Source organism: Oppia nitens, unplaced genomic scaffold (genome assembly GCF_028296485.1).
Source record: "Oppia nitens isolate AA-2021 unplaced genomic scaffold, nextdenovo-longstitch-racon4-pilon3 scaffold1_pilon_pilon_pilon, whole genome shotgun sequence".
NCBI lineage: Eukaryota > Metazoa > Arthropoda > Arachnida > Sarcoptiformes > Oppiidae > Oppia > Oppia nitens.
The window spans coordinates 10,999,425-11,013,694 of record NW_026533199.1 but is presented as its reverse complement, the minus strand read 5'-3'; the positions used below and the strand labels follow the sequence as shown (position 1 = coordinate 11,013,694).

Sequence of the window (14,270 nt, the reverse complement as noted above, 5' to 3'; positions counted from 1 at the left end):
CAGTTATAGAGAGAGAGAAATTTTGTTTAATATTTAAAAATTGTTTTATATTACTTAATTTACACTGATCAATTTTTTATAATTAATTGTATTTTTTTTTAAATTAGATTGTACAAAGTTATAAACTATTTTAACGTTTTATTTGTTGTTTATACTCTACATTAACCGGTAGTAGTACAGTACTAGTTGTATGTTAAAATATAAATATGCAACTTTAGATAATCACTGATTTTATATATATAACTAGTTTCATATGTTTTGTCTAATAATTTACTATTTTTAAAAAAAAATAATTATATTTATTGTCCATAGAATGCACTACAATATATAAATGTGTATTTGTACATGTACATATTATATATAAACAATACTAAAAATAAATTACTATTATTATAAGCATGGTCATATTTATTAAAATTTTTAGAATATTTATACTGTATAAAATTTAATGAAAATTTAATAAAAATTTAATTATTAATATGTTTTAATATTTTTGTGTCTGCTATTTAATATAATAAAAATAAACGTATTATATGTATAATATTTAAAAAACACCAATAGTTACAGTTTGATAAATAAAAATAAATAATAATAATAATAATAATACATTACTACAATAGCTATATAAAAAAGTAAATATAAATTGTACATGTAGAAATTGGTAAAATCTATAACTGAACCATAACGTAAATGAACATGTTGCAATTTTATTAGTGATAGAAAAATAATATACTATATTTAACATTTTTTTGTAGATTAATTTTTTAAAAATAAAATTATTAATATCATGATGACATTAGCATTATTATTGTTATATTATCATAAATTTACATTGTTAACATTAATTGACTACAGTTTTTTTTAAACAAATAATTTATTAATTAAAAAATATGCATTAATATAGTAAACATAAACGTAACTAACAAAATAATGTGCAATATTTACTAATATAGTAATTAATTAATTAAATTGTTCTAGTACATTCCAGTCAATATTTCCAAAAAAAATTTACTTGTTAATCTAAATTATTTATTATGTTAAAATAATTATTAAAAAACTCAACTAATCATGTTACATATGTTTGTTGTCAAATTATCATCATCATCATTTTGTAGTCATTTATTATGCAATTATTCACTACTAGCGAATAAATTGATCTTGTTGCTAATTGTGTACAATGTTCTAAATGATTTTGACCATGATCATTTTTCATCGATATTAATACAAGCATCGACAGTTTCCAAATTGAATTGTCCGGCCAGTGATTATCAGCCGCTAAAAGTAATTAGTCACGTGACGCCAAAGAGTAAGTTGTCAATTCTGAAAATATATATTTTTTAATTAATAAAATTTTAATTTTATTACAAAAAAAACTATCATGTTTATTTTTTTAATTAATTAATAAATATATAAATAATTAATTTATTAAATCAAATATTTATTTAGTAATTGATTTTCTCTATAATTATTTATATATTTTAAACTAATTTTAATGAATTACTAATTTATATTTTTTTTAAAAAAAACTAATTACACTTTACTATAAAAATATAGTTTTTATTATATTGTATAAAATATAATTATTATTTTTTATTAAAAATTATTTAATACTATTGCAGTAATTTTTATTAAAATAAAAAATTTAATATACTCTCAAATACATATACAGTATTTTTTTAATTATTTATTAATCAATAGTAAATTTTCTAGTAATATATATATATATATAAAACAAAATATTTAATAATTTTATTTATTATTATATTTCAAAAATTAATATATTTATTATTGCATTGCATTGCACCCACACCTATGTGCACCTGTTACCTGTGCGGCACAGGTATCAATTCGGGTTCGTTTACAAAACTGCCGCAACACCGGACACTACTGTCGTGTACGGAATCCTGTTGTCAGCGACAGTCCTGTAATGTCGTATTTTTTCATAACGACTCATGTTTTCATATTACCTGCCGGTCGATGAAATTGTGCGAACCGGTCAAACGGTCGGGCAATAAGTACTATAAAACATCAATGGTTTTGGTACGCAATGCCGACATACCGGAGCCGCAACGCCAACCAACCGGCAACCTGTTTGACGCCGACTATACAGACATGTAAATTAGTTATTATTAAAATTTATGTTATTAATTATTTATAATTTATGTAAATTTTTTTTAATTGTATTATTTATTAATACCTTATAATTTTTTTTTAATAATTTTTATATTAATTATTTGTTAGTGATTATAATTATTTTAAATAACGATATTTATATATTAATAATAATTAATATTAATTAATAAAACTATTTTTATGTGTGTAATAGTAATGATGATGAATACTCCAACAATAATGATGACGACAAACAACGCCGTGAAGACAGTGTTGTTGGTTTCGGAGACGACTATCCGAACGATATGACTGAGGAGGACACCGACGACGGAAAGGGGACACAAGTAGGTGGAGATGGAGGAGGAGGAGGCACTCAATTGGACACAATTTGCACAATAGGATTGAACGAATGCCAGCAAAACGAAATGTGCAGAAAATCTAATAACCGGCGCCGACAGGGTGTCTGTGTTTGTCGTAAGGGTTGGCAACGAAACGATAGACACCAGTGCCGACCGCCTCCAACTGTGTCCACGGCTCCGGCGGACGAACGATTGGCTCTCCAGTATAGGGATAGCCAGTCTAGTAGTTCAGAAGCGGCCGGCAGTAGTGATAGTCAAATAGCTGTTGGTGATAGCAGCTCTAGTAGTAGTAGTAGTAGTAGTAGTAGTGATACCGGTGCCCAAACAATGATCTCAAAAAATAGCAGCTCTGCCAATAGTGTTAATACAACAAGTAGTCCAGTTAGCGGTGGTGGAGGTGATAGCGTTTCATCGCATATGGTGGTATCGGCCGGTCCTAATCAAGTATATAACTACTACTATAATAATAATAATATAATTATTAACTATTAATTTGATTTAATAATTACTTATTCAGACAATTCAATTGCCCAAAGACGAGGTAACCTTATCGGCATTTGTGTTGCCGGCGGCTAATTCTGGCCATACTTATCACTACGAGTGGCAACTGATTAGCAAACCGTCTAATGGAGACAATATGGGCGATATGGAGGGCGCCAACACCGACACCATACGACTGTCCCATTTGAAAGCTGGTAACTATACGTTCAGAGTTAGTGTCACCGACAACGATGTTGTTGTGACTGGCAGTGCCACTGTCAATGTGACAGTATTGCCACCGAAACGTATTAACAAACCGCCTGTTGCGGTCATACAACCGGCCAACTCGACAGTACAGTTGCCCAACAAAGATACAGTACTCGACGGTTCGTTTTCTACCGACGACAACAACAATAAGATTGTTAAATACGAATGGTATGATTATACCTAATCCCTAATTAAATTAGTCATTGGGATTGTGTTCATAAAAAAATGTTGTTTTCATTATAGGGAAACACTTGTAGTACCGATCGGCTACAAGAATAATCAATTGCCATCCAGTCCTACACTGCAGCTAAAAGATCTGATGGCAGGCTTTTATCAACTAAAGCTGACAGTTACCGACACAGACGGTGACACCAATTCAACCATTGCCAACATAACGGTACTCAAAGAGATTGACTATCCGCCGACGGCTAATGCCGGTCACGACCAGATAATATTTCTACCGCAAAACGAGATTACGCTAATGGGTAACCAGTCTACTGATGATAAGGGCATAACACTGTGGCAATGGACCCGATCGCAGGAGGAGCCAAAAAATGGTAAACCGATAGCCGTTGATATGGATGGCACTTCGACACCGTTTCTGCATCTGTCCAAACTGGAGGTCGGGGTCTATAAGTTCATATTGAAAGTGACCGATACGTCCAATCAGACGTCCAATGCCGAAGTGCATGTGTTTGTCAAACCTGAGAACAACAGACCTCCCGTAGCCGCAGTCGGTACGGACATCATTCGGGTAGAGTTACCGGTAGTCAACAATATTGTATTAGACGGCAGTAAGTCTAACGATGATACGGCTATTACACGGTGGCTGTGGGAACAGATCAGCGGTTTGTTTTATTAATACTAATATTAGAGGACAGTTATATTTAACTATACTTCCTCACTTATTTTATTGTAGGTCCGAACACAATAGAAATAATAGCGGCCAACGAATCGATAGCTTCGTTGTCCACTAAGATATATCCCGGCGATTACGAGTTTCGGCTAACAGTTTGGGACTCCAAAGAGTCTAACTCATCGACAACTGTTAAGGTGTCGGTAGTTCAGGCAAAAAACACACCGCCCGTAGCCGTCACAGGTGGCGACCGTACAGTAACATTGCCGGTCACTGAAGTGGTACTGAACGGCAGTCTTAGCTACGACGACGTCAAAATTGTCGGCTATCTATGGGAGCGGACACCCGAATCGTTGGCCGGCGGCGATATTATTGGCAACTCAAGCCATACGCCATTACTTCGGCTAACAAATTTGATTGCCGGCCGCTATTTATTTCGGCTGACTGTTACCGACAGTCAGGGCTCACAATCATCTCAAGTGGTTTCACTGATTGTTAAACAAGCTGTCGATATGTCCGACGAAATCGAGTTAATACTGAACACTGATATCAAAACGTTTACCACCGATCAGGAGTCGACACTTGTTAAACGTCTTGAATTGTTGTTGACCGCTGAAGGACAACCTATTCGTGTAGAGTTAGTCGGCTTGACGGCTACTACACATAGCCATAGGTATGTAATGCGATAATCTGTAGTCGATAGCACCGGTATATTTAGTGAACAGGTAGTTAAAAAAATAAAATTATAGGTTATTGACGTTTCCTAATACAGTAATATACCGTATTGTGTCTAATATTTTTGTTTAGATTTTTGTATAAACTATTTTAAACATTATTTTTTTAGAAATTATTATTTGATTTATTTGTTATCTAATAATAATAATTACTATTTTTTATTATTATTAATAGAGTTGTACTGATATTTACTGTAATCAATACACTGACCGGCAAACGGTTATCTGGAGTTAAAACTGCTAAACAATTAAAACAAAAATTAAAGACCGATTCGACTCTCATAACACCTGATGTGTTGTCCATTGAAACCGTCGGTAAATATTTAGTTATTATTATTATATATTTATTTTATTTTTTTACTTAAAAAATATTAACTAAACGAAACTCAGTTATTCTACCGGTAATTATGAAAATATTAATCCTTAATAAATATTTTATTATTTGTGTGTATCTAACAGTTTGTCAAAACGACTGTTCAAATCACGGAACGTGCGATCAGTACAGCAAACGGTGCTTATGTGAGGCATTTTGGATGGAAGATCTCATTAGATATCATTTTGGTGACCGGGAAAGCAATTGCGGTTAGTTTTTTCACCACAAATATATATTTAAATTAATATTTAAAAATTGATTTTTAAAAATTAAATATATAAGCAATTATTAAAATAAAATGTAGAAAATAGCACAAAATTAAATTATCTTATTTTATAAATTAATAAATATTAATACAGTATTATTTATATAATAATTAATGTATTAGTTTTTGTAACTAAAAGTTATTATTAGTTTTATTTTTTTTAAAAAATCAATTATTATTTTCTAGACTGGAGTGTACTCTACGTGATTGTCATCTCATTCACAGTTATTGTCACACTATTGGCACTATTCTGGTCATGTGTTTGCTGTATATCGCGTATGAAAGGCATAAAACGACCGGTGCTGAGGGGACGCCGATATCGTAAGTCTAACCGCAACCGGTATACACTACTCGAAGACGACATCGATCCGGTTAATGGTACCGATCGTATTGAACTGTTGGCCAACAACAATGTCGGCGGTCATCATAAGCTGAACAACACATATCTGTCCGGCGGTGGTGTCGGCGACGGTGATGACGACGACGACGACTCGGATACGGGCACACAGTCGGACACATTGTTTGCCAATACTAACAATCATAATATACTTAATAATAAACTTAATCTACAGTCCAGTCAGCACCAGAAACGACACCAAAAATCTCTAAACGGATTGTTGTCCGAAAGGAAAGTTAGGGCATAGAGAAGCGCAAACACACAAACAAACAATACATTTAATTGTTTGATTTGATTTGACTGGCATTTATAACAAGTGATTTAGTATTATATACCGTTTATATACAGTATATATATATATGTTATAATTAATTTAATTAATTAATACTGTATATAATATGATATACAGTATATAATACATAGTATATGATATTATATATAATACTTTATTTATTACCGGTAATTATTGGATAATATATTTGATAATAGGATAATTTTGTTATTAACTGTATCATTGTAAAAGTCAAATTGGGTTTTTTATTATAAATTAGCAAGATACTATTATACCAATGCAATTTATCATGATAAATTTACTTACACATATGGCCATATATAATATTATACTACTGCTATTTGATAAATGTTTGCTAGTGTAAAATATTATTATTATTATTTTTAATTTTTATTTTATTTTTTTTAACTTAATTTATATATTTATGGATTATATTGATGATAATAATTATTTTGTAATTTATTTTTAAAAAATATATTTATATATTGTTTATTTATTTACATTAAATGTTGTTGTTTTTTATTAATGAATAAATATTTATACTACTAAATAGTTTTTAAAACTACTATTATCTAATGTATTAAATTTTTGTTACTACTGTATAATACCGTATATTATTAATAATAATAATATACTATTGAATAAAATAAAATAAGTTAAGTAAAATACATTTTCAACAAATTATTATTTTGTTGTTGTTGAATATATTTATTTACTATTTAAAATTTTTAAATATAAATTATTTAAATTTTACAATATTTTTCTATAATAATATTATACTATATACTGTATATATATAATGTACTATTATAATATAATATATGAATAATTGATAGATATAAATGTAAGTAAAAATACAGGTAATTATATTAATAATTTATCATTTATACTTTACAATTATATTATTACTTACCCATTAAACCGAAAACCTTGTTTAATCCTAATTTATAGATAAAATATATTAATATATAAATTTAATTTTTTATTATTATTATTTGTTTAATCAATTCTTTATATTTTTTCAAAACTTATACTTCTATTTATTTAATATAATTTTTAAATTGATAATGAATTATAAGTTGTAAAAGTGATTTTTTACAAACAATAGAAATTTTTTAAATTTGTTATTTATTTATCATATAGAAATTACTATAGAAATTACTATAAAAATTACAAGTTAATTTTTTTTAAAAACAATATTGGTTAAATATTTAAACAGTTTATTATTGGTATGATTAATATCAAAATACAATTCCACATTTTTTAATAACTGTAGTTTACAGTAGAATAAAAATATTATTATATATTTTAATAAAATTTTCGTTAAAATAATTTTTAAAAATATATATTAATAAACTTAAAATTATTAGAATATTATATCATATAAATATACTGTATTAAAAATATCAGAGACTTTTTAAAACTATTGTAGTTAAATATAAAAATTTAGTTTTATAATATACTAATTACCTCTAAAAAAATTATTAAATCTACTGGTATAATTATTATAATTACATAATTATGGTAATTATAATCATAAACATTAACAAATAATTTTTAAAAATATAATTTAATACTTTTTTTGTTGTTAAAAATACTCAATGACGATACAAACATTAAATATAAATTATTATTAATATTGATAAACATCTAATAAAAATTAATTAAATAGTAGTATAAATAGATAGATTGATTGATAAATAGACTAAATATTAATATTAAAAGTCTTTCGTGATAATTGTGTTATCATAATGGCATTGAACATAAAATTTATATATATATATTAAATACAGTATATATTTTAATACCTAAATATTATTTAAGTACATTAGAGTCATAAAATTTATATAAGTTATATTCATTATAATAAATAAATAAATATTTATACAGAATATACAATATTACAATACAATACAATACAATATAAGTTATATACAGTATATGTATAACATTTTTTTAAAATAAAATAATTATAAATTATAGTAACTGTGTATTAGAGTAATTATATTCAATTAAATGGGTCTTTTAATATCGTTGCTATCATTGCCTAAAATTTATGAAAAATTATTAGACTTTCATAATTCAATTAATGGTAATTGGTTTCAATATTTTCAATTATTGTACAAATTTTGGTCTAACAGATCTAACTGTAGATTTGATTTATACGATGTTAACAAATATGACAACCCGTATGCACTGGGAGTTTTGCCGCCTAAACAGGAATGGCTATATGAGTGTCCACAATGGGTATGATATGTGAATATTTTTATTTTTAATTATATTTTTATTTTGTTATACTAAAATATTAAAATAAATAACATAAAATAACATAAAATAACATGCCTAAAATAACATTATATTTGTTACATATAATTTTTTTATTATAAAAATTTAATCATTATTATATTAAGTTAAAATTATTTTATACATAAAATAAATTATTAATATATTTTAATACAATAGCATATATTTTACTATAAATATTACTATAAAATAGAAACATTTATATAATTTTTAATTAAAACAAATATAAATATAATGATAACAATTAATTACAGAATAAATCTGAAAATATTGTCATATATGGGAGCAATACATGGGGACAGTTAGTGTTGATTGCCATCAAATGGCGACCACAGACAACCGTCAATCACAACCGTCCCAGTGCTCACATACAGCTTATCATAAAAGATGATAATGATATCTACTATGAGCTCAATGAACAACAATCGTTGGCCAGTGTGGTCGGTGGTAGTGATGGTTATAAATCCCAGACCGCATCGGCAGCCGTCTATCGTATCGCCGGATTAACAATTGAAGTGTTGGAACCGTTCAGGAAATTACGGATCAAATACAGAGGATATCTTCGGAGGAAATGTAGTACAGAAGAAGTTGATGAACAGTCACCACTAGTATACACAAAGTTGACACTGTTTTGGTCATCGTTGACCAATGTGTACGACTTTGTCGGCTGTTACGACACCGGCTATTTGGCCAAACAGTTGAGCGGCTCAGGTGTTAGACAACCGATGGACAATACAAACATTGATGAATTCAGACACGAACAGTGCGGTCATATGACAGGTTCGGTACAATTTGATGAGACCATAGCCTCAGCCGACAATACTAGACAATTGTCACTGTGGGGCACCAAATTGAAACACTATGTCACAGACGATACAGGTGCTGGTGATACCGGTGCTGATGCTGCTGTTGTCGGCAAAGCGACCCGTATTTATGGTCTAAATTGTAAAGGATTTGGATTTCATATAAGTGCTCGTCGTTATCATAATTATTGGTAAATATTTTTAATTATTTTTTTTAAATAAATTTTAATTTGTTTAATACAAATAACTAATATATAATTATATTGACAATCATTACAAATCATTGGTTTAGCCTACAAACCGGTTACGTTACACTGGGATCGGGACTATTGTATACAACATCGGCAATAAGTGGCACAACATTTAACGAGTTAGAGTCGGCCGGTTTGGGACCAAATAGTTTGCGGTTTACTGTTGAAGTTGACGAACAAAATCGTCAACTAGTGGTTGATATAGACAAGTCTAGAGACAAATATGGCGATCAGTTTATGGTGTGTGACATGACTTTAAACGGACATAAAGGTGTTTGTCTAGTCATCCGTGAGTGCTGTCTAGAGAACGATAGCACTGGCAGTAAAATACCCGAACTGTTAGCCGATGATAGCGGCAGCCGTGTATGGGATTTAGTGGTAAACATTGGCGATGACAGTGCAAAACACGTGTCCATTAGCGGTGGTAAAGGCGCGTCATTGGCCTCATTGATACAATTGTCGCGCACGTCGTGTAGACCCGGGTTTGTCGTACCCGATGGTGTGATTGTGACTACCAATGCCTACAATGTGCTCATCGATAGTTCAAATGTGTTGCAACAGGAAATTGATCGATTGGAAAAATTAGCATGGTTAGTTTTGTTTGTTTGTTTGTTTAATAATAGTTTTTATTTAGAATTTTATTATTTAAACATATATTATACTATTTTCTATTACTTTCAATAACTTATTAAACTATTAAACTTATACTATAGAATATTTTGTTAATAGTTTATCAATTAAGTGATTTAAAATTTTAGTAAATATTCTGTATATACTAGGGTTGGAAAAATACAATGTTTTTAATTTTGACTTTGTATAATATAGTATATGCAGGATTATATATGCATACATATTTATATACTGTATATATATATATACACACAATAAAAATGTATAATATTATCATATAATAAAATGCTAAACTGTATAATTTTATATGTATTTTTAATAAGTTATATATAATTTTAAGTTTATAATATTAATTTAGCAATCAATATTGAAAGAGAATCTTTATTTTTGTTATTATTTTATAAATTTGCTAATTTGGTATTATAATTTGTAATAATTATATATTATTATATTATACAATGTATAATATGATATATTTAATTAATCATCATTATAATATTTTCAAAATTTATATATCTTTATACTAACATTTAATTTTTTTTAAATTACTATACAATATAATTACATATTGTAATTTTAATATATATATATATTATATAATTAATTTCTATAATATTATTATACATATTATAATTAAAAAATGTATTTTTTAAAACTTTATATTTTAATTAAAAAAATTAGGTCCGACTCTAGAGATAGTCTGAAAACTGTTTGCCAAGAGGTTAGCCAAACAGTAGCCTCGTATGCAATACCCGAGAATATTAGAGAAGAACTCAGTGTAAAACTGGCCAAACTTTTTGGCGATAACTACCAATCGCTGCGATTTGCTGTCCGATCGTCGGCGTTGACCGAAGACTCAGAGGACATGTCAACTGCCGGTCAGATGACTACACTGTTGGGTGTACGCGGTTTGGACAGTATAGCTTCAGCGGTGATGAAATGTTGGGCATCACAGTTTCAGTACGTAGCCGTCGAGTATAAGCGCGGTTACGGCCAACCAATCAACTGTCCGATGGCTGTTGTTGTCCAGCAAATGGTTAACTGCGAATCGGCCGGCGTTGTCTTTACGTGCGATCCACTGACCGGCGACGAACGTGAGCTAATTATTACCGGCAACTACGGTATTGGCGAAAGTGTAGTGTCGGCCAGTGCCGAACCAGACACTGTTAGACTACGGGTGGCCATCGATGCTATTGATAACTGTCGATCTATTGCTGGTAATTGATTGATTTTGTAATTATAATTATATTTTTGATTTTTTTTAATTAAATATCCAGATATTAAGAGTATAGACATTGGATCCAAACTAAAATCTATTGTCCTCAACACCGATGATGACAATAGTATCGGTGTTCGTGAAATCGATACCAATAATAATAATAATATTAACAATGACCAGTGCTGTCTGAGCGACACAATGTGCAAACAGTTGGGCACAATATCCTTACAGGTGCACCAATACTATGGCAATCCTCGTGATATTGAATGGGGTGTCATCGGTGATACGGTCTATTTGTTACAGTCCCGTCCCATAACCAATCTGAACAAATGGACCGATTGGGAGATTAGACACGAAATGGATTCTGGCCATCAATCTGAACGGGAATACTATAGTCGGGCCAATGTTGGCGAAGTGTTTCCCGGCGCAACATCGCACCTGTGCCTGTCATGGCTGACCACTACCTGGAATGCCAACGGATTTGTAAAGCAATTAAATTGAAATTTTTATTAGTTAACACTTATTATTATTATTATTATTAATATAATTATTTTAGAGAGATTGGAGTAAAATATTTCATTTTCCTAAACACGAGTTCACTGTACACTATAATAAAGGGGGCGGTATTGTCAACAATGCCTACTTTTTCTTATTGAAAACCGTATGTATACCCCCTCTACTGTACAGTAATAGTCAATTTCTAATTTATTGGTTCTAATTAATTAATTTGTTGTTGTTGAAAATTAACTACCAGGGCACTTTTCCAATTGTTGGCGACGGCAAAAATCGTATGGCCCGTATGATACAGATTGGTTTATTTGGACACGAATTGGATGAGGAACAGTATCCCGATCTGTTTGTCGACTCCAGCGATAGGGCACCCAAACGATCGATACCGTTGTGGGTGAAAGTCCAACTGGCCATCGGATCGGTTAAGTACTTTTTGACACCCGAGCGTACACTTCGACAGGCTATCGATTACGGCCGCAAACATACCGATCTGTTTGATGGTATGTGTCAGCTGACATCACGTGATATGTTTGATGCTATTATCCGAAGTGGTCATCACTCGGGGAAAGTTAGCTACGCACACGGCAAGGCAACCATGTGTTCGACCATTTTTACCGCTTTACTATTGGATAGTATCAAAAAGTTTAGCAATAGTGATAATAATAACGGAGGTAAGTAAGTGTTTTACATATACCGTATCACCTATACTATTGTTTTTTTTATTATATTATATAACGGGTTAATATTATTATTATTGTTCACATTTATAGTTAGCGCGTACGCCGATTTTGGTCGACTAGTTTCGTGTGCCAATGGTAAAGTAATCAGCGCTCAGGTACCCAAACAGATCAGGGAGATTGCCAATGCTATCGATAATAAGGGCCAGTTTATCGAGTTGAGTGATGAACGGGCGTTGGAGTATTTGCTAAACTCCGATACCGGAGCTGCCAGTCGATTGTTTAAACAATTTTTGGTAGATTATGGGCACAGGGGTTATAAGGAGTTTGATTTTATTGTACAACAATGGGCTGATAATCCCGTTACTGTTGTCCAGTCTATCAAATCAATGATTAATGGTTTGTATTTTTATTATTGTGTTTTTAAATGGTTTCCATAAAGATTAATATATTTTTTTTTGTTATTAAGGAAATCAAGTATTGAATCCTAAAAGTGATGAATCGCTGGATGAAGTATTGAATTCATTTAGTACACCGTTATCATGGTTTAGGCGACTAATGCTCAAGTATGTATCGATACCGTTATGCCAATGGGGTGTCAGTCTCAGGGAACGGACCAAACACGAAGTGGTACGCACTGTCGATGTCTATCGTAAAGCCTGGTGGCGATTGGCCGGTCAAATGGTCCGGGAGGGCCGACTACCGGAGCCAGTGCTGATGTTTCATATGACACTCAACGAAATTGATCAGTTGCTGCTGCACAGGGATTCTGCTATAGTAGGTAGGGCTCGATTGCGTAGAAAACTATTTCCACAATTAGATAGTCTTAAGTTTGATGAAACAACTATCGGACCGTATATTAGGCCACGAAATGTATGTATAGTTTTTCAACAACAAAAAACAACAAACAAATTATAACTAATATTTATAGTAATTTTTAAAAACAATTGTTTAATATTTATTTTTTTATTTTTTTATAGGATATCTCAAACAATGGCCTGGATATACCGGAACCAATGGATGGGCAGTCAGTTCGAGCTAAAGGTACGCCAGTAAGCGCTGGCAAAGTAATAGGTCGGTGCTGTGTAGCCATGAGCTTGGATGAGGCCCGAAATATTGAGGTAATATTAATATAATTTTGTTTATTAATTATTTAATAATATTTATATTTTAATTTTATCTTTATATTTTATTAACTTTAATATTGTTAAATGATATTACAAACAGTACAATAAAGTATGACTGGAAAAAATTTAAAACTATAATTATATGTGAAAATAATCTAAAAATATAAACTAAAAAAACTGTAATATTTAAAAAAAACTTTAATAATTATATAATTTTTAAATATATTCAAATAAGTTAGATAATGACAAAATCACCGACTATTTTTTTAAAAACAATTAACATTTAAGTTTAATTAAAATTTGAAAAAATAAGCAAATTGTATTTTATAATTTAATATTTTTTGTGTTTTGTTTAGCATGGTGATATTTTAATAACATACAGTACGGACATTGGCTGGAGTCCCTATTTCCCGATGTTGTCCGGTTTGGTTACCGAAATTGGTGGACTCATATCGCACGGTGCAGTGATTGCCCGCGAATACGGTTTGCCAGGTTTGGTGGCCGTAGACGGCGCCCATCGGCTGTTCAAAACAGGCGATCGGGTAGTGATTGATACGGAAATCGGAGAAATTTATAAATTACAATAAAATTAATTTAGTTTTTTAATAAAAATA

The 14,270-nt window shown here is 30.3% G+C and overlaps 2 protein-coding genes across 2 annotated transcripts; both read left to right on the top strand.

Moving 5' to 3' along the window:
• The first annotated feature begins 1,073 nt into the window (after positions 1 to 1,073).
• On the top strand, positions 1,074 to 6,142 carry LOC128951440 (dyslexia-associated protein KIAA0319-like protein). Its single transcript, XM_054296686.1, has 9 exons — positions 1,074 to 1,306; positions 1,841 to 2,114; positions 2,327 to 2,915; positions 2,989 to 3,386; positions 3,462 to 4,066; positions 4,138 to 4,747; positions 4,984 to 5,123; positions 5,268 to 5,390; positions 5,633 to 6,142. Exons 1-9 carry the CDS (start codon positions 1,078 to 1,080, stop codon positions 6,088 to 6,090), a joined length of 3,426 nt encoding a protein of 1,141 aa, XP_054152661.1. The 5' UTR covers positions 1,074 to 1,077; the 3' UTR covers positions 6,091 to 6,142.
• A 2,009-nt stretch (positions 6,143 to 8,151) lies between these two features.
• Positions 8,152 to 14,243, top strand: LOC128951434 (prodigiosin synthesizing transferase PigC-like). Its single transcript, XM_054296681.1, has 11 exons — positions 8,152 to 8,382; positions 8,694 to 9,433; positions 9,535 to 10,083; positions 10,805 to 11,340; positions 11,401 to 11,825; positions 11,899 to 12,003; positions 12,097 to 12,523; positions 12,623 to 12,928; positions 12,999 to 13,402; positions 13,510 to 13,650; positions 14,013 to 14,243. Exons 1-11 carry the CDS (start codon positions 8,152 to 8,154, stop codon positions 14,241 to 14,243), a joined length of 4,095 nt encoding a protein of 1,364 aa, XP_054152656.1.
• The last annotated feature ends 27 nt before the right edge of the window (positions 14,244 to 14,270 follow it).